This window comes from Pyrgilauda ruficollis, unplaced genomic scaffold, assembly GCF_017590135.1.
Source record: "Pyrgilauda ruficollis isolate IOZ18807 unplaced genomic scaffold, ASM1759013v1 scaffold49, whole genome shotgun sequence".
NCBI classification, from domain to species: Eukaryota; Metazoa; Chordata; class Aves; order Passeriformes; family Passeridae; genus Pyrgilauda; species Pyrgilauda ruficollis.
Genome location: NW_024526488.1, coordinates 4,642,036 through 4,669,760, shown reverse-complemented (window position 1 = coordinate 4,669,760; position 27,725 = coordinate 4,642,036). Strand labels below are relative to the sequence as shown.

The 27,725-nt window shown below is 43.9% G+C and overlaps 1 protein-coding gene across 1 annotated transcript in view; it reads right to left on the bottom strand.

Moving 5' to 3' along the window:
* Nucleotides 1-27,725, bottom strand: part of HMCN1 (hemicentin 1) — a 165,391-nt gene that overhangs the window by 58,584 nt on the left and 79,082 nt on the right. Inside the window, exons 27-46 of the mRNA XM_041479619.1 lie at nucleotides 27,423-27,553; nucleotides 26,650-26,797; nucleotides 26,056-26,182; nucleotides 24,887-25,041; nucleotides 22,665-22,943; nucleotides 21,581-21,862; nucleotides 20,529-20,637; nucleotides 19,792-19,961; nucleotides 19,339-19,493; nucleotides 18,495-18,618; nucleotides 17,079-17,180; nucleotides 15,093-15,245; nucleotides 11,885-12,036; nucleotides 11,028-11,151; nucleotides 7,028-7,203; nucleotides 6,651-6,747; nucleotides 4,452-4,574; nucleotides 2,504-2,665; nucleotides 1,591-1,872; nucleotides 997-1,164 (exon numbers count right to left, since the gene is read on the bottom strand). Of these exons, the coding sequence (XP_041335553.1) occupies nucleotides 997-1,164; nucleotides 1,591-1,872; nucleotides 2,504-2,665; nucleotides 4,452-4,574; nucleotides 6,651-6,747; nucleotides 7,028-7,203; nucleotides 11,028-11,151; nucleotides 11,885-12,036; nucleotides 15,093-15,245; nucleotides 17,079-17,180; nucleotides 18,495-18,618; nucleotides 19,339-19,493; nucleotides 19,792-19,961; nucleotides 20,529-20,637; nucleotides 21,581-21,862; nucleotides 22,665-22,943; nucleotides 24,887-25,041; nucleotides 26,056-26,182; nucleotides 26,650-26,797; nucleotides 27,423-27,553 (3,219 nt within the window). The remainder of the gene's footprint in view (nucleotides 1-996; nucleotides 1,165-1,590; nucleotides 1,873-2,503; nucleotides 2,666-4,451; nucleotides 4,575-6,650; nucleotides 6,748-7,027; nucleotides 7,204-11,027; nucleotides 11,152-11,884; nucleotides 12,037-15,092; nucleotides 15,246-17,078; nucleotides 17,181-18,494; nucleotides 18,619-19,338; nucleotides 19,494-19,791; nucleotides 19,962-20,528; nucleotides 20,638-21,580; nucleotides 21,863-22,664; nucleotides 22,944-24,886; nucleotides 25,042-26,055; nucleotides 26,183-26,649; nucleotides 26,798-27,422; nucleotides 27,554-27,725) is intronic.

Sequence of the window (27,725 nt, the reverse complement as noted above, 5' to 3'; positions counted from 1 at the left end):
CTGAAATTATCTACAATGCCAAGTATGTTTTCAGTCAACAGAACCAAAATCTTGCTTTGGCAAAGTATTTAAAAGTATCCTCCAAAATTAGAGGAGGATTTTTGTTGTTGTTGTTGTTTTTTACAGCTTTACAAGCACAAATAAAGCTCCAAGTGCCATGCTGGCTACAGTTCACTACCATAACATGTAGCTTTCTGAAGCACAAAGTTTGGAGGAAAACAAAGCCCTAAGCCCTGGCGTCTTTCCCCTCCCACACAGCCAACAACCAGAGACAATAAACATCTTTTTGTCTCTCTCTTCCTGACTCTCGATCCGGGAGGTGAGATTAGTGTGGGTGTAGAAAGCAACAGACAGGACAGAAACAATCAAGCCCAGAAGATATTTTTGTTGATGTCAACTTGAGACAGAAGGGAATGCAGAGCAGTTCCCAGAGCCAGGTTCATACTGGGAAATAATCACACACCCACTCCTTTTTCCAAACACCATATGCAAAAATGGGAAAGCATAGGACAGGACTATCTGTAACATTAAAAGCTGCACTCATTAAAATATCCTGAAGCTTATCAGCTTCAAATGCAGTCTTAGCTGAGTTCTTAAACACCTTCCAGCTCTTTACCTGTCTGATAAGTTTTCTTAGGTTCATAATGCAGGCTTTGCATGTTGGCTATCACAGAGTATTAGAAACTCCATCAGAACTTATTGTCATGAGATTTCTACTTGCCAGTGGCAAATCCAAGGTCAAAGAAACAACACAGCCAGAAATGTTTTTACATGCACTCATTTCTAAGGCTCTCTTTGGTTTCATATACAGACCCATAGAAATTAGAGATGTGCTTTGATTTTTGTCATTTGTTTTTTCAAAGATTTTTTTCTCTGTAAATGGTAAAACAACTGTGAAGAGGAAGAGATGGAGAAAAAATAAATAGGAGAGATAATGAAGTGTATTTCTGGGCATGACAAAGTGAGATGTTGCCATCTGCCCTCCAGCTTTTGTACCTGAGAGGATTTGCACCGAGCTGTTCAAGGTGATGGGCAATCCATTCTTGAGCCACGTGATTGCTGGCAAGGGGATTCCTGAGGCTTCACAAACCAGGGAGATGGGATTCTTCTCCACAGTGCTGATGTTTTCAGGCAGCTGCAGGTAACCACCAATACTTGGGGGAACTACAGCAAAGAGTAAAGAAAAGCCATACTTCAGAGCAAATACAAATTCATTTTGCTCACAAAATGTTGTGTCACCCAAATATTAGTTTACTGAGGGTGAGTAGCAGGATGATTTTGGTTAAACCTTAATTTCTCTCTCCAACAATAGAATATTTCCCACCATGACACTCATCCCAATATCATGTAAAATTGTACCATATTCTGATTATCTCAGGTGATGAAGCAACTCAGGGTGGATTGATATTAACAGAAAGAGGGCTAAAATTTTAAAATATTCAGGAGCTATAAACTAGGATTTGGGCTCTTCCTAACACTGCAACTAGAGCTGCGTCCCCTGCAGCAGATCCAGGAGGTGCACTGAGCTCCACACCATTGCTTGGCCACCCAGTGGTGAATTTCCACGTGCCCCAGGTGGCCCCCACTCACCGTGGACGCTGAGGTCGAATTTCCTGTCGGCCAGCCCGGCGGCGTTGGTGGCCACGCAGACGTAGCGGCCGGTGTCGGACACCCGGGCACGCTCCAGCCGCAGGACGCGGCCCCCGGCCAGCACCGCCACGTCCCTGCCACTGCCCAGCGCCCGCCCGTCCTTCAGCCACATCACTGCTGGCTCAGGAATGCCCCGAGCATCGCACTCCAGGGATATTTCACTTCCCTGGGTGACAACGACCTCTGACGGCTGGGGACCACTGTTGGATATAGTTGGTCGAGCTAGGGAAGAACAAGGGATAGAGTGTAGGAGTCAACTGGAAGCTGCACTTCAGAATCTGCACCTGCTGCTGGGTCAATTTTCCATTGCAGCAGGGCCAGTAAAAAGCAAATCAGCTCCTTTCTCCCTCTCCCACAGCATAAAGTAAAAATGTTTTTAAAAATGTTAACTTACAGGCAATTTTCAAAATGCAAACAAGAGAAAAAATTAAATTAAAAAATACTATCCCTGCACTATCAATCCCTACAGACTCTGGAAGATTTTCTTCTCTGTGGGATTGTTTAAAAATACCTCCTTTTATTCCCATCAAAAATATAGTAAGGTATAAGGGAATTAAGGGAAATCTAAGTTCATTCAGCTGCCATCGCTACTGCAGCCTGGGGACAAGACTAAAGGGATTACATCAGTGGATTATGCACTTTCAACAGGGATATGCAATGTCTTGGTCAAGCTACAGGTCCAAATTGCCAAAATTTTAATGACATAACACTCTCCTTGAACTACCTCTAAATTGTCCTACAGCCAGCACTCTGTCTCTGGAGACCCTGCAGCTCAACATCACTGCCCAGCTCACACCCCCATAACATTACTGCACAACTGGCAAACTGTGATCAGAGTTTTCCTGGCACTTACTGTACACTTGCAGGCTGTACTCTTTGGTGGCACTCCCAGCCACGTTTGAAGCAATGCAGGTGTAAGATGCAGCATCAGACCTGTCAGCGACTGCAACCTGGAGCTGCCTGCCCCCAGACAGCACCCGCACTCTTCCCGATGGCTCCGGCACCACAGGAGAGCCTGCAAGACACCTTCTGTCACACAAAACCACACAAGTGGCCAGGAGCAAATGAAATTCACGTGGTGTGAAGTCCACTGGCTCATTCAAAAGGACTGAGTTGCACATTTGCCCATTTTAGAAGTACTCTGTCAGAGATTTTCCAGAGAGCAGGAACTTGGCACAAGCAGATCCTGAGGGCTTTCTGTATTAACCACTGATTTCATGGCATACCCTGAGTAAAGCACACTGACTCTCCTTCACATCCATCCAGAGTTTGGAACACCTCCACTGAGCAGAAAGCTCAGCACTTTCAGTAAAAGGTGACTCATTTTTCAGTGTATAATTGTCTCACCCAGCACAGCCAGTGCTTAGAAACATAATTTAGTTTCACCCCGTGTGCTGTGTGTCACAGGCTTCTTTCTCAGGAAATCCTCAGCAGAAACATGACAGCAAACTCCCACTGCGCTCTCTGAGCAGATTCTTCAGTCTTGGAGACCTCAGATTATCCATTTTCATCTTTCCAAACTGCAGGGAGGGAGACTTCCTGACAGAAGGAATGTACCTGCCATGGAGTCTTCTAAGAAGCTTAATCTTCGTTTCCCTCTTGTGCATTTAAAGTCCTCTCTACAAAGTGCACGAAGTGTCAAACATGCTGAAAAATATACTCTTCCTTTCTAACTGCTTTTCTAGACTTTCTAGCTGGTTTAAGTCTCCTTCTTGGCATTAAGTGTACACACATTAGCCTTGCAGTGCATTTACATGTCATACAAGGCCTTTCTGGCTTCCAAGAGACAGGGTTTAAAAAGAACTTCCTGTTCTCTGAAAATGTTAGAAAATGTTATGCATTGGAAAAAGTGTTCTGTAATTAAAACCTGCTCTTTCCATGAGCCAAAATTAATTAAAGCAAGTACATACCATATTGAATTGTTCTGCTTAAAAAAAACACAAATATAAGTAAGATTGATTAATAACACAAGAATTACCAAACTGGAAAAGTAAATTATCTTATTTTTCCCTGTATTCTCTCAGTAGTGCTAAAACAAGGTGTTGAAAATAGCTAGCTTTGCCTGCCAACTCCTAAAGAAGTGTTTGGCAATGTAACTTTGACCCCTAAAACAAAAGGTGTGCAGACTACTCTTGAACAAGACAGGATGAGAGAAAGGGTTTGGTGAGTCCCCAAAGCAATTACTGCATCTACACACATCTTCACCTCTTGGCAGGATGCCACGGCTGCAGATTTAAATCCAGCTCAGAGAATCTGTGTTATGCAGTGGATCACAGGGCAGAAACTCAACTTCACACCAAGGGACTCCCAGCAACCCTGGCCCTGACATCTGGGATCCACAAACAAGTCTTACAATCCCAGAATGGTTTGGGTTGGAAGGGACCTTAAAGATCATCTCATTCCAGCCCTGTGTCATGGGTCCAGACATCTTCCACTTGCTCAAAAGACACCTACCCTGATCTGGAACACTTCCAGGGATGGGGCACTGTGCTGCTGTCCTGTTGCTCCATGGTAAATAAACATATTAAGTGCTCCACAGCTCATTTTTGTCAGCTGAGCAATCTCAGCACTGCACTTCTCTTGCACCTTTAGAAACACCTAATCCAAGCAGAGGTGAGATAGAGAGAAGGGAATAATCTACTCCTGGAGTTCACATTGCTCAATGCCAGGACTATGCAGATATCTGCACATCTGAGCTCCTCAGAACACACCATCCAAAATGTACAAAAGATGAAAAGAAAACTTAGCAGATCAGAATTATCCCATGTGCTTTATAAAACAGACAATTGGCAGTTACCCACCATTCTTTTTCCAGGTGAGACTGGGTGGTGGGATGCCACTGGACTCACAGATCAGGCTAATCAAGCTCCCTTCAGTGACTGTCAGATGAGAGCTGTCATCTGAGCCAGAAATACTTGGTGACACTGCAAAGAAAAACCAAATAAGTGCAGCCTTTGAAACAGCACATTATCAGCCAGCAGTAAACCCCAAATGACCCTCGTGCAAATCTCCCATTCAGCTCTGCAGCAATGACAAGGATTGTCTCCTCAATGCTAACCAGGCCCTGGGTAGAGAACAATACACTTGGGAATGACTGCATCCATCCTTTTGGCTCTAAGGGCTGCTGCATGCACAGGCTTTATTTTGGGCTGCCTTTAATGGACTTCACTGAAGAAAGATGGTTTGGGGAACTTTGTCAAGTGACTCCAACTCTAAGGGCCTGCCTCATTCATGGCCTCAGCTAATAAACCCACAGAGATCATCTCCAGTGACTTTTAAAATTCAGCCTACATTTTTCCTTTGAATTTTTCCTGCATCAGCACACTGGCTGCCACATCCAAGGCTATGGATTCCACTCCTTTGATCAACCTCCTGCAACAGAAGGATCACTTCGCTTTACAGCTCTGTCACTATAAACCAGCTGCAGACAAAAGGGACCAGTGTTTTACTCTGATTCTCAAAGTCTTAAAGCACTTTTCTTCAATCCCTAGGGAAGGGCTAATTGCCTCTTAGGAATCAGGGAATCATTTTCATCAGATGAAAACAGAGTCGGTAGAGACCAAGAAAAAGTGGAGGAGAATGTAGGTAGAACCTGGCAAATAAAACCTCCCAGGTGAACAACTTACACAGCACTTTTTTAATGCATGTGACAATAGCCAGCTTCTCCTTCTGACACCTCCAGCTCTCCAGGAGAAACCAGATGTGTGGGGTTTGAAACAACACTGCCAAGGGCCTTATGGTACTGTCTGCTTCACCCTTTATTTGTCCTGCTTCCAGCCAGGACAAGCCTATGCTGTTCTCTTCATTTAACTCATAGGCTGGCTCCTGGATCCACACTTAGTTCTCAGGATCACAAATCCTCAGAAGGATACATTTCCTGGATTTAAAATCTCAAAATATGGCAAGGAAGACTTTGGATGCTGGGGCATAAATGAAAACTATAATTCTAAACAATTATCCACAGATGGCTTTCACAGGCAGCCTGTGGTTTCTATCAAGCTTATCCCATCAAAGCTGCTAACTAGCAAAGAATTATCCCTCCATTCAAATCCTACTGGAATGGTCCTACTGCACAAAGGAACAAATCTAAATCCCTCCAGCAAAGGTCCTGTGTAAAAGTCTGGGAGAGAAAGAAGAGAGCAGAGGCTGACCTGCACAGTCAATGGTATTTGCTTCAGCAGGGGAAAATGGCATGGTACTACAACACCCACCTCTAACTCAAATGCCATGAATGGGTCTTCAATAATGACCCATTATTAATAATGACCCATCAAGTGGGTCATTATTAAAAATCTGAACTGAAAAATATCATTTTAGTGTTACAAACCCTCGTATGTAATTCTAGTCTTGTGACTTCAAAACAAGAAATTGATTTATAATAGTAAAAAAGGAACATTTCAATTTTAACATGAGAAGAAAATGATGGTGCAGAAAACCCCCTCAAAAGCGAGTATTAAAACAATGCCCTAAGCCACATTCATCATATAGCCATATAAAAAAATATTAAAGCTGTTTTTATGATGCAGCACTAATAAGTTTGTAAGGCAGCTTTTATTTATCTGAATTTCCAATGCTTCAGCATTTCAGTAACTGGAAAGTTGGTATGTTACTTTAAATGGCACAAAAGCTATGGATCCAAACCCAGGTATTTATCATAGAATCATGATCACAGAACGGTGTGGGCTGGAAGGGACCTTAAAGATCATCTTGTTCCAAGCCCCTGCCATGCAAAGTCACTAGTTATAGTTCTAACTACTCTCATTCCTGCAAGCTCAACGAAGGCCTGTAGGGTAACTGGTGTTAATTTAGAACTAAATTAAAGCAATTTGAAAAATCTGTGCACTGTCTTGGGCCCATTCAACTACAGCAAATACAACAATATATCCCCGTAGAGCCTCAGCAAATGAGTGTTGATGAACTACAGAGGATTTCAGTGTTTCACATCATAATTCAGCTCTGAGCCTTGTTCCTATTTCTGGATTAAGCTTAATAAATCTTACCCCAAATATTGACATTATAGTTCTTCTCAGTTTTCCCAGCAACATTTGTCGCTTCGCAAGTGTAGCGTCCAGTGTCCTGCACTTGAGCTCCTTCAATCTGGGGACAAAAGAAAAACCTGGGTTTCCTCCTACATAATTATTCATGAAACATGTAGGGAGAGCGGGCTCAGGTTTCAATTTTATTTTTACATACGTCTTCCTGAATATTAATAATAGAGCATGAATCCAGCAAGCTCTGTACCCAGACAGCGGGGGTCTCTGCCATCCCTCCCTCCTCACACGCTACTCTGCTGCCCCAGAGAGCCCAATGCCGTCCCACCTCCAGGAGGGAGCAACTCCCCAGGGGAGCCCCAGCACTCCCTGCCTGCCCAGCTTACCTTCAGCACGCTGCCATCTGCGGAGATGCTCAGGCCTGGCTTCTCCAGCAAGGGCCGCCCGTCCCTGAGCCAGGTGAGGCGTGGCGGGGGCACGGCGCTGCCCTGGCACCGCAGCTCCAGCGCCTGGCCCAGCAGCACTGACACATTCTGCTCCTCGCCCACGATGTCAGGGGGGACTGCACCAACACAATCACACACTTGGTTACCTTGGAAAAGCCCTCGGAGACCATCAAGTCCAACCATTGCCCAGCACTGTCCCCAGGGACAACATCCACAGGTCTTAAATCCCTCCAGGGATGTGACAGTGCCTGTCCATCCTTCCTGTGAAGAATTTTTCCTAATATCCAACCTGAACCTCCCCTGGCACGACCTGAGGCTTTTTCCTCCTGTCCTATTCCTCAAACCAAGGGATCTTTGGGCATGGAAGATTTCACAGAGCAAACATAATGTGGAGTTAAGGGACTTCACTGCACAAAGATAAAATGACACACCTTCAGTTACACACAACTTCAGTCTCCTTTATACCACAAAAAACACGATAATAATTTTTGTTATTTACAGATTATCTTCTGCACAAAATACATTCTAATGAGGTATCAGCTACAGAGAAATCATAAGGATAAGCCAAGACTAGCAAAAAACTCTTGAAATGTAGCTAGAAAGGAAAATGTCCAGTACATAAAAATGGGAGGATGCATTCTTGCAAGAAAGAAAAAAAGCTGCTGAGTGGAAATGCTCATGAGATAACAATAAGCCCCAGAAGACAAAAATGTCTTAAGCTATTCCAGATAGTGCCAAGAAGGATATCTGGCTTTAAGTAAAACTCTGACCTACAGATAATTTGTCCAGAGATGGCCAAATACAGCTGACAGAATAAGAACTTCGATGGTCAGCAAGCAAGTCAATGGGTTAATGACTTAATCAACAAATCATAATCTAAAATTAGCTCATGTATCAGGTTTGCGTGGGATCTACTAATTACTGCAGTTGTTGGCACTGAGCACTGTATTTACATTTGTCCTGCAGTTCAGTGATAACCTCATTATCACACTATTATTTCCAAATCTCCTTTTGAAAGGAAAGTTTTCTGTGCAGAAATAAAAAAAAAAACCCAAAACACTGTACACTTCAACTGAAACCCATTAGCTGTTCTTGAACAGTATCAGAATTTAAGAAAACACTTTTTTCCCACCACTTTTTAATTTTGTGTTTCCTCAATGAGAAAAACAAAAGTTACTGAAAAGGTAACTGAGAACTAAACCTTGAATACAGCAAGTCAGCAATTCTCCATGGGGAAAATGTTCATGGCTGGAATCAAAAAGAAAACAGCTAAAATACTGCCCCCCAAAAAGCTGACCAGGACCAAATATAAGAACCTTTATTGTCACATTTCCTTAGTCCTTTTAGTTTTGGGATCTATGACCCCAGACACAGAGGGTCTGAGTGCACACAGCTTTGGGGTGAGAAGGGAGGCAGTGGGACCGTCTGTGAGAACAAGCACACCAGGTTAATCACACATGGGAGACCAGAACGTGTCCCCAAGTGGCACTCAGGGGACAGCAAGACAGTTCTCAAGGTGGCCTGAAAGACCAGGAACAATCAAGCTTTGTGTTTCTTGCACAGGAAGTACAGAGCAGAGCTGCTGATTTCACAGTTTGGAAATAATTTAGGGAAAAGCCTGGTCCCTGTGGATAAGATGTGCAGAAATAGGAAAAAAAAAAAAAACAACAAAAAAAACCTGTTTATCTTTTTATCTTTCTAGAACTCACAAAGGTCCAGATTCCTTATGAGTATTGTGGAACTGAGACTTGGAAGCTGATCCATTCCTGCAGGAGGCAAATTTATTTCCAAAGACTTTTCAACCAATTACTTTTCCTCTCAGCTCGATGAATTGAAATGTGTTCAAAAGGAAACTGAGTATATGACACAGACACTGTAGCACTTATTTCTGAAAGAATGGGATTTAAAATTAATCTAATTATGCTCATAGTAACTGTAAGTAACTGAGCTTGTTCCAACTCCTGGCTCAGTGCCAATTCCAACCAACCCAGCTCCAACTCTACTCCAAATTATTTTCCTCCTGTGGCGTCTTAATTAGATTGCCCATATGAGGCAAGTCTGAAGAGCAATATTAGTTTTTGGTGACAGCCTCACTCAAGCTGGTCCTGCAGCTGAGCTCAACCCTGGCCAGCTTCTAATACAACACTAATTTTAAACGCACACAACTCCTAACTCTTTTCATTTCCTCCAGTTAAAATGGACAGAGGTTCCTGAAAATACAAGAGGAATAATAAATATACCTATGTCACATTACACAGACATACACACCGGCCCCCAAACTCCAAAGGAGACCCTGATGTTCCTTGCTCTAGACATAAAATGTTCCAGCCCATATTAACTTTGGCTCACTTGCCACAGCTTGGTCCTGGGTTTAAAACTGCCCCTTCCAGATGCAAAAGTCATCAGGACTTCTGTCAGGGATATCCTAACCAAGGGAGACAATCCTGAAAGCCAAACTCAGGAACAAATAACTTGGCCAGCTGCCCCTTCTTAGAACTCATCCAAACTCCTAACTTTTCTTGCAAGGTTTTCTACAGGTGATTGCCATAATGCTGGTGACTGGGAGATTACACTGACCTAATGAAAGCAGAAGCAAAACCACAAAGGTGCCTCAATTCCAAATGCCTCTCTACACATCTGGAACTGCAGCATTTCTAAGACAAATGTCAGGTTATTGTTCATCCTCATTTCACTGCTGGACAATCCTCTGAGATGTCCAAGGAAACTCAAAACCTGCTACAGTCACACTCCCTGGCATCCCCGCTGGCACAGCACCCTTGGGCTCTGAGAACACAACATGGGGTGACTTTAGGGACCCTTCCAGTGCCTGAAGAGGCTCAAGGCTCCAAGGGAACTGGAGAGGGACTTTGGGCAAGGGTCTGGAGGGACAGGACAATCAGGAGTGCCTTCCAGAGGGCAGGGTTAGATGGGATATTGGGAAGGAATCCTTCCTTGTGAGGGTGGGGAGGCCCTGGCACAGGGTGCCCAGAGAAGCTGTGATTGCCCCTGGATCCCTGGAAACATCCAAGACCAGGTTGGATGGGGCTTGGAGTCTGGCATAGTGGAAGGTGTCCCTGCCCATGGCACAAGGTGGAACTCGGTGAGCTTTAAGCTCCCTTCCAACCCAAACTATTCTATGAATATGAAAAGGCATCTGATACAAGTTACAAAAAACCCAGGATGAAATTCATACAAGTTACACGAAAGCACAGAATCACAGAATGTCCTGAGCTGGAAGGGACCCGCAGAGATCACCAAAATCCTGCACAGGACAGTCCCAACAATCCCACCAGGTATCTGAGAGCACTGCCTGAATCAGAAAGGAGGATGATTTTACACAGGTTCAGGCAAAAAAATTCAGAACTAACTCACTGACAATCTGGAAAACTGACAAACTAAAAAAACACCTCTTCCCTGCCCCTTGAAGGAGACAGAGTTGACTGGCTGGAATCAACACAGTGTCACTATTTGGCACTAAAAGAGTCCCCTCCATTTAGGCAGGCAGAGCAAGGCTTGGGAATGCAGGGCTGGATGGGGAACTCCCAGTAATTCCTTCTGGTGCAATAAAGACAACAGAGCACTGGGCCCAAGAATATCTCTCACCTGGAAGATCTATCTAGTTTACGCAAACACGTGTTTTCTTTTATCATTCATAAATGAGTTTTTATGCACTAAACTTGTAAATTCACTGCTGTAGTTACCTTTCTTCAAGGATACACAGAAGGACACACCTATATGCTTTAGTAAATGAAGGTGGATGTGCATATATGTTTTAACTTCCATACACAAACCATTCGTCCTCACTTGGCCTTCCATTACGGGTTGGGACTATTTTTACTCAGCACTGCTCAGGGTGTTTTTACTCACACTGGGCACAGTGCGTTACATCAAAGCTTGAAGAAGAGCTCTCAGAACGAAAAGAAAGACATTTGTCACTCACCATAAACGCGGAGGTCGATGTCCCTCTGGCTCTCCCCCGCAGCGTTGACTGCCACACACATGTATGTCCCCGTGTCACTGAGCTGGGCACTGGGCAGTGCCAGCACCCGGCCCCCTGACAGGACCTGCAACAGGAGCACAGCACTTTGAGGCACACCCCAGTGCCAAACACAGGTGGGGGAACTCCTAGAGCTCCTTTCAAAATGGAACACTTGTTTTGTCACTGCTTCCCACCATCTCCCTGCACTCCAGTGTTCTCTTCTAATCCAGACTTGCAAGAGAACAACTCTAACTTCATCCCAGTCCCTAGGGAATTCCTGGCATTCTCAAGACTTTGCAGGACCTGGACACCTCTCCCTCCCTCCCACCAGCTTCAAACATGTTGTCACACCTTTTGTCTGTGCCCTGAGCTGTTCCCACACACCATAAATTCCCCTTCTTCCCTTTCAGATTATAAAATCAACTTCCAAAAACCAACCATGGCATCTCATTTTACCTCTGAAATATCTCCTTATATCAGAGGTTGGTTTTCTTTTCTGAGTTACTGTTGTATGTAATGAGCTTTCCAGATCTCTTCAGCAGAGCAATCTGGTCCAATTTCCTCTTCTTCCCAGTAAGCAGAAAATTTGCTGATGCAAATTTACTCAGCATGACATCAGCTATATGACATTTATTTCAACGTATCTCTGTCTTCCACTTCACACAGTACTGGAGCTAAACTCACACGAAAAACCCAGAGCAAAAGGCCTTATATTATTATTCCAAATCCTCCAACTTATTCTCTTCCATTAAACTGCACTGACTTAAAAGTCTCCTCCACAACAGGGAACACTATAGAGCAGGATCTGTCCCTGGTACCTGGAGGCCGTTGCTGACGCTGGACACAGGGCTCCCATCCTTCAGCCATGTCAGGATCGGGGCAGGGATGCCTCTGGCTTCACACTCCAGTCTCACTGCATTATTGACCACTACTGTCACCATGTCACTGCTGCCAGAGATGGATGGGGGGACTGGAAAAAAAATCCACAGAAAAATGGCTGTAACAGCTACATAGGAGTACTAATCACAACAACATTAAATAGGCTGCATAGTTTTGGATGTTATTTCTCTTTTCTCATGCTTTTCCTGCTGAGCCCTTGTCATGTCTTTGCTCTGTGCCAGATCCTGCTCTTCCCTTAGCATGAGCAGGCAGATAACTGCAGTGAAACTACTGTGAGCAAGGTATGTGGGACTGGGCCCACAGCCCAGAGGACAGCTGTGAAACCCAGGAACCACACCATAAAGCCAGAAAATATTCCCTCAAACTCTTCTACTATTCCATTTAGACCTTGTGAAAGACTTTAGGAGTGGTAGGGATTAAAGAAAGGAGTTTACCATATAAACCACATAAAGCAAATCCATACAGAGAGTGATAAATTGCCCTGGAAGAGCATATGGAAACATTTACCAGATTAGAGTGGAAAACATCTGCCTCTCTGATGACACAAAACACTGCAAAGGAACATCTAAAGCACTTACTCTAGGCACACAGTCTAGCAAATATTGTAGGGCTCTGGTAGAAAGGGAGACAAAAATCATTAAAAAAGGAAAATATTTCATGTACTAGAATAATCAAAGCTATTCTATTTGCTATTACCACTAATAACTTAGTGATAAAATTTGAAAGTCAGTATCAGATGAAAACTTAATGCTTAAAGTCACCCCTGCAAAGAGATGAGAATGGTGTGTGCTACTCATACACATTGCCCTGTGTGACAGAAGAAAACTTGTAAAAATTCTGCACTGAAAATAAGATTCATTAACAAATCTAGCAACCTCTAGGAGCCTGTAACTCAGGTTGTGGCTGCCCCATCTCTGCAAGTGTCCAAGGCCAGGCTGGACAGGGCTTGAAGCAACCTGAGATAGTGGAACGTGTCCCTCCCCATGGCAGGGGGTGGAATCGGATGGGCTTTAAGGTCCCTTCCAACCCAACCATTCCATGATTCTGTGATTCTCCTCACTTGTACATATATTTCAGTAATAGCAGTAGGGGCAGAAAAAAGGCACCGGATTTTATCATTTTTTCATCTTTTCCCCACACAGAGCTCCTCCTATTGCAGTACAACAGCATTCATTGTTCTCAAATGCCTGAGAAAGCCATAGCGGAGAGAAAGAAGTGAAAAAAATTAATACAATAAAATCCTATGAATCCTAGCTCAACTGGAATTCCACTTTATTCCTTCAGTTGGCCTGCCTGGTTCCATTCAGTGTTAAGCCTGTGGCATCAAGCATAATTTTTTAATGCCAAGAAGATCTCATAACACTATTAACAGAAACTGGTGAGTAAGACCAGTAGTTGACCGAGGCAGGTGCTCATGGAAATCTAGATCAACCTTTCCATAAATGCAGCACAACTTTCAGTACTTGGCACTTGAGCCTGTAATCCATTAAGGAGTCATTGCTTCCACTGGTAAAGAGGGCAAAACCTTTAAGTTTAGTCTTCTCAAACTCATAAGCTCTAAGGACAGTGGATGATGAACCTGTGGATGGTGAATTGCAGCACCTCTCTACCGTCAGCCTGGCAGGACACCAGCTGAATGAAGCACGCTCACGGACATGAATTTGATGCAACTAGTTCCTTTGATACCATTACTTGTGGCTGCAACTGCATACATTCTGTTCTAGAAGGGGAAGCTCTGTGCCTAAGCCAGAAAATTTTAGTTCCCTAGAGAACTCTAGATGTGTTTGCTGAAATTCTGCCACCCCTAAAGAGATATATGTGTACTGCAGGGTTATCTTCCATTTAACTAGAATAATGACCTTAGCTCTAAGGACTTCCTGGGAATTCATCACTGGGTGGGGTTAATTGCCTTTGACTGTGTCTTGTGCCATCAGTTTTCCCCATGATGGTCATTAAATCTATGGAAACACACTGCCCAAGTCATTAATTAACATTAATAAGAACTATATACTGTGTGTGGATCTCAGCTGCAGACACTCTGCCAAATTTGGGCCACACTTTTGCATGGAAGACTCCCACAGAAAACCAGCCACACGCACATGCATGTATCAAAGATAAGAATTTGGATTATGGCCACATCCAAAAGCCACTGAAATCACTGGAAAAGCTCCAGCTGTGCTTTTGCTTAGGTGTCTCATGTCAGCAAACACCCACACTTCCACTTCATCTTCTTAGACACAGTACTTTTTTCTTCAAAACGCTTGGATTATGAAAGAGCATTTGATCTGCGTCCTTTGTCTATTGTGAGATTCAAAGTCACCTGTAACAAACTCCAGCAACTGCCAGGCCCTCCAAATTGCTCAAGTGATCTCCTAAACAAAATACCTCTTCCATAAATTCATTCTTCCTAGGAATGCCTTCCCTTGGCACATTTTCCACATTCAAAACACCTATTCCAGTATCAGTGAGAAAACAGAAAAGTGAAAAGCACGGAGTGCCAGGACAAGAGGGAATGGCTCTCCACTACCAGAGGGCAGGGTTAGGTGGGATATTTGGAAGGAATTTCTGGCTGTGATGGTGGTGAGGGCCATGGAGTGGAATTCCCAGAGAGGCTGTGGTGGCCCCCTGGATCCCTGGAAGTGTCCCAGGCAGGCTGGACAGGGCTTGGAGCAACCTGGGCTAGTGGAAGGTGTCCCTGCCCATGGCAGGAGGTGGCACTGGATGGGCTGTAAGGTCCCTTCCAACCCAAAGCACCCTGACATCCTGTGATTATGTGATGAGTGACACCAAGTCTGTTAAGCAGACTGGAAAAGGAGGAAAGCAAAGGTGGAGCTTGCATGTATTATTCCTAAGCGTCACAATACAGGGCAAGAGGAAACAGCCTCAAGTTCTGCTGGGGGTAGGGAGGTTAATTTGGATATTAGCACAGGTTTCTTCATGGATAGGGTAGGCAGGCAGGGGCACAGCTGCCCAGGGCAGTGGTGCGGTCCCCATCCCTGGAGGGATTTAAAAGCCGCATGGATGTAGCACTTGGGGACATGGGTCACTGGGGGAACAGCGGGACTCAGTGCTCTCAGAAGTGTTCCCCACACTCCAGGAGTGACAGTTCTGTGGTTTTGCACTCACCATGGACCTGGAGGCTGTAGAGCAGCTCGGCCGTGCCCGCGGCGTTGGCAGCCAGGCACCTGTAGAGGCCGGAGTCGGCCACCTGCGCGGCCTCGATGCGCAGCACCTGTCCCCTGTCACCCAGCGCGTGCCCGTCCTTGGACCACGACACCGCTGCGGGAGAGGAACGGACACAAATCACTGACAGCCCCGACAAATGTGGCACCACAGAGCCGTCACGCTGGCCACCTCAGCCTCCACGCACATGCCAACGTTTAACAGTCAACGGCAGTGTTAGTCGCGATTAAGAATAAGAGAATGTAACAGAAAATTAGGAAATAGGAAGATTTGCTGACTATGCCCCACAGTTCAACAGCAAATTTGACACCATCATCCACACCCCTCATACATTTATGGAAAAGTGCTCTGAAATTGGGAAATTATCACACAAATCAAATTATAGGAAATCTACCTGTCTTTTACCAAAGTAAAGAGCAGCTGTTCAAAACCACACAAAAATATGCAGGCATCCCTGCCCATTGGAGGGGGATGGAAGGAGATGAGCTTTCAGGTTCTTTCCAATCCAAACCATCCAGGGAAACTATAATAGCCCTAGATATTATAGATATATATAATAGAGGATAGAGAGGGGATCTATCCAGGGATTCTATAACAAGTGTCAATTTTTTTTACCTTTTACCTTAAATTATCACTACATTAAATTGAACTATCTGGGACAAAGAATCAAAACATAAGCAACCAAATCAAAGTGCAACTGGCAGATCAAAAAACTGAAAATAAAGAGCAGAAAACTTGGTGTTACTGCAGAAGAAAATTTTATAAGAAGTTGACAACCAAGAAAATATGTAGATTTTGCATCTCAGCCAAAAGATGGCACCATCCATCAGGAGAATGGGTCATTGAGGCTTTGCTGGCACCACTTCACTACTCAGATGAAGTTACTGCTCATGGAAGGATTGTCTGTAACACACAAGGGGTTTTGGGGAAAGACTCACACCCACTAAGTGCTCTGGCCTGACTGATAGATAAGACTTGCACACAGCTTCTCTCTTTTCCAGTGGGATGCTGTGCTCCTCACTTTTCTGACTCATGGTATATCTTGACAATAGGATGTGCCATTGCATCACACCAGGGGTGAACTAACTGTTCTTATGGCACAAATTATCTGGAATCCATCACTTCAATTGTTGACAACTAAAATAACTGAAAATTTGGAGGATAAAGGAGAAAAAAATTTAAAAGGAGCGTAAAATAGACATAAAATTCTTATGCTTTTATAACACTTTACTTCCTCAATATTTTAATTTTTTTAATGTAAGAATAAATTATTCTACAAAATAATACTTTGCTGTAATAAGAATAAATTCTTAAAAAGGCAGAAAACGAGAAGCTGGATGCACATCTGAAATGTAATAACACCTTTCATCTGAAAATGTTGCTATAATCAGCATGAGAATAATTTGCTATATTAGATATAAGCTCTTAGTAACTATTCCCCCTGTTTTGCTCTACAATAATTAATACAGCAAATTTTAATTATTGAGAGAAATAATATTTTATATCTTACCAGGCAACAAAACTCACACATTAAAAAAGTTCTAGACATGAGCACACTTGACAGGCACACTCAATCCACGAAGTATTTCAGGTCTGCCTTACACTAACAAATACTGAGCTGACAGGAGATGAAAGTGGATGTGTTTAAATCTCATTCAGTAGAAATCAAGTAGCACTCTTGCCTGTGGACAGGGCATCACAAGGGAATAGATTATCCTTGTGATGTGTTTTCACTCATTTATCAGTGGGGATCACTGAATTCCTCAACCCTTGCTCCACGTCAGCCCATACACTGACATTTCCCATCACACAGTTTCTAGCTGGTTTAAAATCACACAGTTAGCTCCACATTCAGCATATCCATTACTCTCCAAAGACACATGGAAGTGAAACTCTTGAAGAGATGCTCCCCAAGGTGCACATGGATACCTGGCAGAGGGTTCCCAGATGCTCTGCATTCAAGATGGATTGGATTATTCACCACCACTGTTTCATTTAATATTTTTCCTGCATCTTCCAGACTGGGTGGCTCTGGGAAGAGACAAAAGCAGCAGGTTTTCATTAATTCAGCCACCCAGCTAGCAGAGCATCCAATCACAAAGTCATCTACCCTTGGAGAAACTCTAGGCAATGAGTTGCACAAGCTTCAAATGCTGGGTGACCAAGGAATTTCTCCAGAAATTTCATCTCTGAAATGGGAATACTCTCTAATTATATAATCTCATGAGTGGTAAGATGAATAAAACATTATTTTTGCTAATTTTATTTTTTTTCTGGACAAATGGAACTTAAAGTAGATTTGTAAGTAATGGGTACACAACACAAAACAGCAATTCTTTCTTGTGGCAAGCTCCTCTCACTTCACCTGGTGATAATAAACTGAGTGGTGTAGACAGCTTTTACCTTCCTGAAGTTCCAAAATCTGAAACATGACAGAAATGCCAGATAATGACAGTTTGAACATGAAGACTGACAGCAAAGGAGAGCTTTATGAGCATGGGACTGACACTGAAGTTAGTTGTGCTGCAATTATCACAGTCCGAATGTGGCTCCTCTTTCTAAGTCCAATCCACAGAGACTCTGCAACCTCTCCTCGCTTGAGTTTAATGTTTTCCAGTTACTGGCTTGGTTTGGCAATAAAAGTCAACATAGTTAACATAGCCATACTCTGTGAAAATATTGCCACAGTCTGTTCCTGCACCTCCTCAGGATTCCCACACCTCCTTTGAGGACTGGGTCACATCAGCAATGCACAACACTTTGTGACCACTTCTGAGCCAAATATACGTAAATTATGGTGAGAGCATTTATTAAATTCACATACAAACGACAGCTTCTCGAGTCTCTCTGATTCTTTTCATACTGTTTTTAGCTGCAAAAGAAAATTCCTTTTAACAGGCTGAAAAATCCCCTCACAAGAATATGTTTCTTTCTCCGAAAATTTTTATTCCTATAAAAATTTCCCATTTCTCAGGGTCACAGGGAATACCAATATCCACAAAAAACTTGGATGAAATTAGTAATGGCAGTGGTGGTATATCACACATTAATTCAGAAACATAGAGTACCCTTCTGAGGGGAGGGTTAGAAGGAATGTGTTTGGCATTTTGGGATACCTCTGAGCAGCAGAGGTACCTGGAAAGACATTCATTCATTTCTGTGTCCTTTGGTATTACAGGAGAGAGGCCAAACTCTACAAAAGCCAGTTTTTGCCCTCACTCCTTACTACTGGAGTGGGACAGATAAAGAGAACTGGGAGGTGGATGTGCAGAGCCAGGAGAAAAGCCAGAGCGAGGTGAGGCCAGGTGCAAGAGCCGCGTGGACAGCCCCGTTTGGCCGCATTACCGTGCACGTGGAGCCGGGTGTGCTGCTGGGCCTCCCCCGCAGCGTTGGTGGCCACGCAGGTGTAGCGGGCAGCATCTCCGGGCAGGGCCTTGCCAAGCTGCAGGACACGGCCCGAGGCCTCCAGCTGTTCCCAAACACAGAGAGGAGCCGTGTGACACCCCTGTCCCCAGCACAGGCGCTCTGGGTGAGCAGACACGGCCGGGCTCATCCCCTCCCAACCCCGGCTCACAGAACGAGGAAACTGCTGGGTCAGAGATTTCAGTGTCCCTGGGACAGCAGCATCAGCAGCTGTACAGGTGAGAGGAGACCTGGCTGGCAAGGGGCAGGCAGGCAGAGGAGACTGCAGGCAAGGTACCAAAAACTGCTCCAGCCATGGGAAATCAAAGCCACTGCAAGCTGACCCCTGGAACATGCGAGCACTGGGGAGGGCTCTTCATGGAAAGGCAGGATCTCATCAGGAGAAGGAATTACAGGTAGCTGCTGCAGTGATCACTGAACATCTCAGCTAATCCCACCTCACAGGGATGAGTGGCTAGAGCCACCTCACAATCAGCAGACAAGCATTTGACCTTGAAGGGCTAAGTACAACTGGAAGGACACAGATCCTGAATTTCCAGTCACGGACTCTCCTGACATGAGGTGTCTATTGGGATTCAGTCTACTGAACACTGCTATTACCTGAGACACCACCCTGACCAGGTAGAAAGCCCCTCACTCTGCAGGATGGCTCTTAAGCACTTTTGTATTACAGCGTGAGGGAAGCGAAAGGAAAAGAAGCACTAACACGTATAACTTACGGCAATTATCTTCCATGGTTTGGATCCCATAAAAGAATCATGCTTACTCTGATATTTCCCCTGGCTGTGTTTACTGGCTGTCCATCTTTTAACCAGGTTATGGAAGGGCTGGGGATGCCACTAGCTATGCACTGCAGTGTCACAGGCTTGTGGAGCACAACTGCTCTCTCGGAAGGCCCAGCCGATTTAATGGTTGGAGGAACTGCAAAAATCACCAGAAAAAAAATGTTGCCTCATTTAAATATGTACATTTAAATATACAGAAGCAGTATCCCATAGGTAAGTGCAGCTTTACTTCTACTTCCAGATCTAGTGGAAGGTGTCCCTGCTATGGCTGGTGTCCAACTCAAACCATTCTATGATTCTATTTCATCTAATCTCCTCTCCAGTTTTACAACCTGCTAAAGCAAATAAACATTTATAAAAAGTTTGAGCACCTTCTTGCCAGCAATTTGAAACAAAAGCAGTCTGCTGCTTCCTGCCCACCTTGAGTAACCTACCGTGCACTGTAACATCAAACTCTTTTTCATGTTCTCCCGCCTTGTTTGCAGCCACACATTTATAGCGGCCGCTGTCTGACACTTGAGCTTGAGAGATGACAAGTTTCTGTCCATTTAATAAGACCCTGTGTCCAGCCTCCTCTCCAACTGGCTGACCATCTTTGAACCACCTACCAAAAAGAAAGTTCCATTTCAATTGTCAGTGAAAGTAAGATTAACAACCATTTTAAAATATGCACAATTCTATTAAACAGAATGCCTCAGTCATTATGTTTGCATTTCTAGGGAAGTCTGGAAGTGTCAGGCTGTATTCCCCTTGTCTGAGTGCCTTAAATTGAAGGGTTCATCACAAGGGAGTATTGGGGAACAGCCACTAAAGACAGTGTCAGAAAAGTTGACAGCAGATACCACAAGGGGCAGAGCGGAATCTCCAAAGCAAAAGCAATCATGGGTGGCAGAAGAAAGGGCACATTAAGTTGCATTAGCAAAGGACTTAAAAGTTTTGTCTGCTCTTGTTTTCTGTCCTCATCTCCAGGACATGGATATTGGCACAACAAACCAAACTACTTTAAAATTAAATCCTGATGTTGCCAAGTGTGTGTCTGATGGTGCTATCAGTGGAGCCAGGAGTTTGTCCTCTACTCATTAACCACCACTGATTAACACAGGTGGCTCATTAAGCTTACCTAACAAACCAGCAGATTTGTGTTTTTCTACTGTCATACCAGTGCCCTTACGTGATAGTTGGTGATGGTGTCCCTCTTGCTGAACAATCCAGCTCCAAAGGGCTATGGAGAATCACAATGTAGCCCAAGAGTTCATCCCCACCTTCCACAAATGGTGGCACTGTAAGAGAGACAAATCCACCAAGAGAAACATTTACACATCAGGAATATCAAACGAGTCTCTCTCAAATAGCACTGTTAAACACACACTGATTCATTATGAACCACTGTTCCTTTCTGAAGGGAAACATCTGCCCAGTGACATTTTGTGGCTTCAAATCACTGCTCTCACTTTTTTACTGTTTGTTGTTTGGTTGTGTTTTCCAGATTCTGTCAGAAGGACTTTGTGAAAGGATGGGAAGGGGTGGGGGTGGGGGGGGTGGTTTTGGCACCCTCTGTCAGCAAAACAAAGATGCAGAGGATCCTCTTCACCCTGTCTCATCCTCTCTGGGAAGGAAGCACTGCCACACAGCTCCTGCACTATCAAGACCAGTGACATTTACCTGCAGAAGCAGAAGGGATGATCTACATCTGCATTCAGTGTTATGTTCAAGTGAGCAAAACCTAAAAATCTGTTCTTTATAGTTCTCTTCCATGTCAGGAGAAGACCTCAAGACATTCAGAAGGGACTGCTGAGATACAGACTGTATAATGGATACAAGGGATACATAAGAAAAAGGGTTTTTTTTTCCTTAAAAGGTTCAAAACTTGCACAACACAAATTCAGGAAAAAAAAGTCCTCTCCCAGAGGCAACTACTAAGCGATATTTCTAATGGATTTCTGTGATTTTCTTCTCTGAAGACAAGTAAGAAGAATTTTAGAGGTTGCTGAGAATATTTACCTACCACATGCACAAAAATTCTTCAAGAACTAACCTGAAAGCACAAGTCTTCAACTGTCCTGTAGCCCTGGACAGAAAAATTGTGCAGTGCTAGCTCAGCTAGATACAGAGCATGACTATCTCATCTTAATATATTAATACCAACAGAAACAAAACCATAGGTTTTATGGAATTTTTCCATCTTAGATTTATGGGAACCTGATAAATCTGCAGCTCACACACCTAAGATTTCAACGTCATACTTGATTTCTTGTTCTCCAGCTATGCTTGTGGCCACACACCAGTACTGGCCCTGGTCAGCCTCAAGAGCATTCAGGATCTCCAGCTGCTTCCCCCCAGCCAGGACACGGAGCTTGTCACTTGCTTTCACAGGAACTCCATCTTTTAACCAGGTCAGGAGAGGGGGAGGATTGCCAGCAGCCTTACACTCCAACGTCAGGGAATTCCCAGCAACCACCTGCCTGCTCTGGGCTGTGTCAGCATCACCCTCAATTACTGGAGGAACTGCAGAAAGAAAGAAATATATTGCAAGCCATTAATTCTGTAGCCAGAAAATGTATTAAGAGAAAATGGGTTTGTTCCACCCACTCTGGCTCCATCTGCCAACATGTCACGCACAATTTCATGTGAGAATTTGCTGCTGGGGCAAGGCAAGGCAGAGAAGTCAAATAATGTAGCTCAAAATTAACCAGCTGTATAAAACAGAGGATATGCAGTACTTTGAGAGGGAAGAACTAGACAAGAAGGACTTAAAGGACTATACTAAAGATCTCATCTAGAGTGGTTCTTTCAAGTAAGTATTGCTTAGCATGCAGGTGTGAGATAGAGAATGAATATACATGGAAGAAAGGTAGCTGAATAGAAGAAAGCATGGTACCAAGCCCAGTGAAGGGAGGGCAGGGTTAGATGGGATACTGGGAAGGAATTGTTCTCTGTGAGGGCAGGAAGGCCCTGGCACAGGGTGCCCAGAGAAGCTGTGGCTGCCCCCGGATCCCTGGAAGTGTCCAAGGCCAGGCTGGATGGGGCATGGTCAAATCTGGGCTAGTGGAAGGTGTCCCTGTCCATGGGGCAGAGGGTGGGACTGGATGGGCATTAAGGTCCCTTTCAACCCATACCATTTTATGATTCCATGAAGTCAAGACCTGCTGGAGAGTCCCATAAAGCAGAGGGTCTAAATCTCCCTCTACACAGCCCTACCAATAGAAGCCATGATTTAATCACAGCCACTGCTAGGCAGCAGAGGCTGAAGATCTCTTCCACAGCCCTTCTGCAGGAGCAGTAAGGCAGCCCAGGAGCTGTCCCTCACCGTAGACATCCACGTGGAAGAGCTTCTCTGCAGCCCCTGCAGCGCTGCTCACACGACATGAGTACTGGGCAGAGTCTGACACCTGTGCACGCGGGATCTGCAGGAACTGCCCTCTGTCCACGTACAGGGCCTGGGGGCTGGAAATCACACGCTGCCCATCCTTGTACCAGGTGATGGTGGGCACAGGGATTCCCTTGGTTTCACATTCCAGATTTATCAGGTTGTTGAGGAGCACCGATACCTCTGTGGTAATGTTTCCTCCCTTAATACTAGGAGGGACTAGTCCAAAAGAAAAAACAGCAACATTAAAGCCTTAGACTACAACAAAGTATGTGCAGATTCAAACAAAACATTAGAATGCTGTAAGAATAAAATATCTTCATCAGCCTTCCAAGCCTTTGTGCTGTATTTTGTTTGGTTCTTTGCCCAGCAGAGCTCATCTAGCACCTGTACAGTGCTTCAAGGCACACAGGGTGGAAAGCATGAAGAGAACACAATAAAAGGGCCACCAGGCTCCAACATGTGGCAGGTTAGGACAGCTGGGCCTCCATGACTCCTGCAATTCACTTGGGTAGCCTTCTTCCCAGTCTCCAAAGAAAGAACAATCCTTGGATGCCTTGGGAGGTGCATCCTCCCAGCAAGGATCCTGCTATTGAAAATACCAAACACACCCAAGAGCCTCCACAACGGCAGTGGGAACTGCTCCATGCTCAAAACTTTTGAGGATGAAGTCAGTTACTTTGAGACTAAGTATGAGCTTAATAGTCTTGCTTTATGTTCCTATTTTTGAAGCTTTTTGGCCCACAGTCATTTCCCTTACTCTCTAGGCAGCAGGACTCGGATTTTTCTAGCAAACAAGCTCTTGTGTAAATCAGCCAATATAAAGAGTCCGTAAATCTCTATAGAAGCAATAAAAACACAGTGCAATTGGCAATGACTAAATTTATGGCTGCTGAAAGGACCAGACACATCTGGCAGACACATTGACTCCTCTGCTGCCAAACATGCTCAGTACATCCACGGATTCCTCTGACTTCCACAGTGGTCATTGAAAACACCACTGCAGAAATGCAAAGTGTCCGTGAACGGATGGATCCCCACCTGAGACAGGTCCTGCAGTTTTCAAAACACAATGAAATATTTACTAATTAAACATTTTATGTATCAAAAACCCCAAATCCAGTGAATATGCTGAACATACCCAGTTCAAAGGCAACTGCATTTCTCTATCAGAGATGAGGAATGGTTTTAATATGGTGTTTTGGGAAAATATCAAAGCCAAAAGCAGGGCTAAACAGCTAAAACAAAGTAAGAACCAGCAAGAATTAGCACTGAGGTTCCTCACTTACTCTGTGGGCTTCTGTCTGCCTAGCCAGGACTAGTGAGAAAGACAAAAGTAAAGAGAAGTTCCATTCTGCTGTCACAAATTCATCTTCCCTGAAGAACCTGAAATAAATCTACTCATCTGCAAGGATTTTATCTGTGGGGAAGTGGGGGAAGCCGTTTTATTCCTCTAATCTCAGAACAGCCACAATCCCCTGCAAGTCCTCCCAGCATTCTCTTTGTTCCTGATAAAAAAAGGTCTCACCAAGACTGGTGTGCAGCCACATTCCTGTGCCTATGGGTGCTCTGTGCTTCAAAAATGTCCCAGATGAGGGAAATAATGCACATTAAGTTCACAGAATCACACACAACATTCAGGAACAAATCCATAGCAAGGGAGGACTTGAGAGCTAACAGACTCAAATCCCTACCCTTCAAACTCCAGGCACAAGAATTTCTGAGTCCCATGAAATACAGGGTGTATCCTGGCACCAGGTTAAGAAAAATAAGACCAAATGTGTATTAAAATCAAAATCTTAATAATCTTCTCCTCCCTAAGACAGATCAAAACAATGAAGACAATGTGACAATAAAAATTCAGTTCAAACTAACAGCAGAATTTGAGAACATTCTTCAAGATTTTTTGCTTTCACTAATCAGAAGAAGAAGCATATAAACAACATATCAAGGTGTTTTTCTAAGCCTGCAAAGACTACATCCATACTTAACTTCAAATACCCAAAAAGGTCGTTTTGTGAACACATGATTATTAAATTAAATTTACACACAAATTTTGCAGCATAGACTTAGTTTGCATTTGCCTGAGTATCTCCATTCAAAAAGAACCCTTAAGAGTAAAACAAGAGGATCTTCTGGGATCTGGCATTCCATAAACTTACCGTGGACAATGAGCCTGACCTCCTTCACTTGTTTGCCAGCAGTGTTGGTGGCACTGCACTGGTAGCGACCCTTGTCAACCCTGCGAGCACTCTTGATGTGGAGAACTTGGTCCCTGTCCAGGAGCTCAACGTTGGGATCACCCAAGAACAAGGGCCTGAAACAGAGACCATTTTGCTTCACAGAATTCTGCCCCCACCCTTTCAGCACTGATTTAAACCGACAGTAAGATGAAGAGGTCCTTTGGTGGCAGTAATTGTACCATTCCAGAGTGCAATTTAGCACTAAATTAATAGCTTTAATCACAAGAACCAACATGCAGTGGCAAGCTATTATGATTAACTCTACTCCCAACTTCTAAAAGAAAGCAAACCACAAAAGATACTTTTCTCACACCTCCAGGATGCCAGCTTCAGAGCTGGAGTCACACACCTGACCTCATCTCCTTTTCCTAATTTATTTAGTCATGCCAGGCCTTTGCTGATAACAAAATATCAACTACTACACAGGAACAACACATCCATAACAAAGGGTAAGGAATTGGCACAGCAGAGTATCTGTGAGTCCTGACCAATGCCTATACTGAACTACATTGTTAAATACCAAGAACACCTAGCCCAGCTGGGTTTTCAGCTAATATTTAAGAATTCTTCTGGTGTGCTTTCCTGGAAGATGGGATGAGGAATGGAAAACACGCAGGCTATAAATGTTTTCAAACATATATATGGACATATAATCTTTCAAACCTTTAATGTATATATGCAGAACTGCAGAAGGCACTAGCCAGCAAAACATCTGATACAAGTTCTATCTACCCGTGAAAAAGCTGAATGTGAAAAGTTCATCTCAGCTGAACTACTGCATTTTAACTAATAATGTGTGTAAAATAATCCAGGTAGAATAACTCACAGAATAAAAATAGTTCTGCTTATCTTGCTTCAACCATCATCTTGCTCCAAAAACCCAAAATCTGCTCCACAAGTGCCAATAATGAGTGAGTTCAGAAAGGAAAGTGGGATGCTAAATTTTGATCAAAGTATTTACCACCTCACACCACCCCAAATTCTGTAACACTAAGTTAACACGAAGTAGTTAAACACTGCACCTCCTTCCTCTCTGCTCTAGGGGAGGAAGAGCCTGACACAAACCACAAAAGCTGCAATATACTTACTTGCCATCCTTGAACCAGTGAACGTCAGGAACAGGGAAGCCTTTGGCTCTGCATTCCAGATGGATTTCCTGGTTGAGGATGACTGCCACTTCACCAGGGGCATCAGCACCTATTATGCTCGGTGGAACTTGAAAAAGACAAACATTAAGGAAGGACTGGTATTTAGCCTGGGAACCTGTGCCCTGGGACTGAAGGGAATGCAACAGCAGATCTTACTACTCCCCTGAAACACCTTTAGTGTTCACTGCAGAAGGAATTCTGCAGATCACAACAGTGTGTCTATCGTGACAAGCACTTCCACACCTGCACTGGTGAACTGTATCAGGGAACACCCCTGTGTCATACTGCACACCCCAAATACAAAACAAAGCACTAAAGCCCAGAAATCAAAAGCAATATTTTGTCTGTGTTACTACAAGAATGGCAAAGTTTAAGCACTCAGTGCTTCAGCAGCCAATAATTCATGGGCAGTGAGTAGAAAAATCTACTTATAATGAGTTGAAATTTATTGGCTTCTTAAATATCAACTGTTTTTCCAATCACCAACTAAAACCCAAACCAAACAAAAACCAACCCCAAAGCCATGGAACTAACCAAGTATATGGAGGTTAAACAGCTTCTCAGAACTTCCTGCTACGTTTATGGCTTTGCATGAATACTGTCCTGCATCCTCAGTAGTAGCTTTCAGGAGCTTCAGTATCTTCCCATTGTGCAAAATCTGGAGAGCACTGCTTTCCACAACCTTAGAGGAACCCGAGACATTAGCCTTATGTGATCCAAGCTACGGCAGCCAAATATCACAGCTGGATTTTTATAAGAAAATGGTAGTTTTAGTGGAAGGATAATCTGTTTCCCCTTTCAGTTTCAGCACTAATCTCCTGCCCTGCTGCAATGTATTCAATATGGTCTGTAGCTCAGCCTAGGGCAGAGAGTGGGGAAACTCCAACCAGCAGCAATGGCCAGTCCCAGGAGTGCATAAAGGGACCTGTCCTCATCTTAAACTACAACTTATCAGCTACAAGTGGAAACATAGGACTCAAGGATAATCCTGAGGAATTCAATTCAACTCAAAAAGTTCTTATTTCTCCATCTATAGAATGAAAAAAATGGCAATATTGGTCCCATCCACATGGATTGGCATCTACAATACTGGAGGACTGCCAAGTTCAATTCCTAAGGGAATACTGAAAATAAAGAGATTACATTTGACTTACAGAATTAATGGATGAGCCATATTTAACTGCCTTTTTGTGGGGGTGTTCTTAGAGCACTTAAATATAAATAAAGGCATTTGCCTGTTTTTTTTATTTTGAATGAATTCTCATACCAAGCCCTCAGAAGTCCACAGTTAGATTAACCCAACATACCTGGATATCATCCTTATACCAGGAGATGACTGGAAAGGGGTTACCAGTTACTTCACAGAAGAGACTTACAGGGTGATAAACAACCACAGATGTATTTGTCACCTTATCTTGGTCTCTAATTTCAGGAGGAACTGCAAGAAAGCTCAACATTAGAATTTAAGTCTTCCTATTCTGGTGCTTTCCCCTTTCCATCCCAGTCAAGGACCACTATAAATCAAAATTCTTCTCATTCCCTTCCCAACATTTCCATTTGTCTTTAGGCTCTGGACATATCTCCCTGCGTCCTTTCTTCTCTTTGTCAAA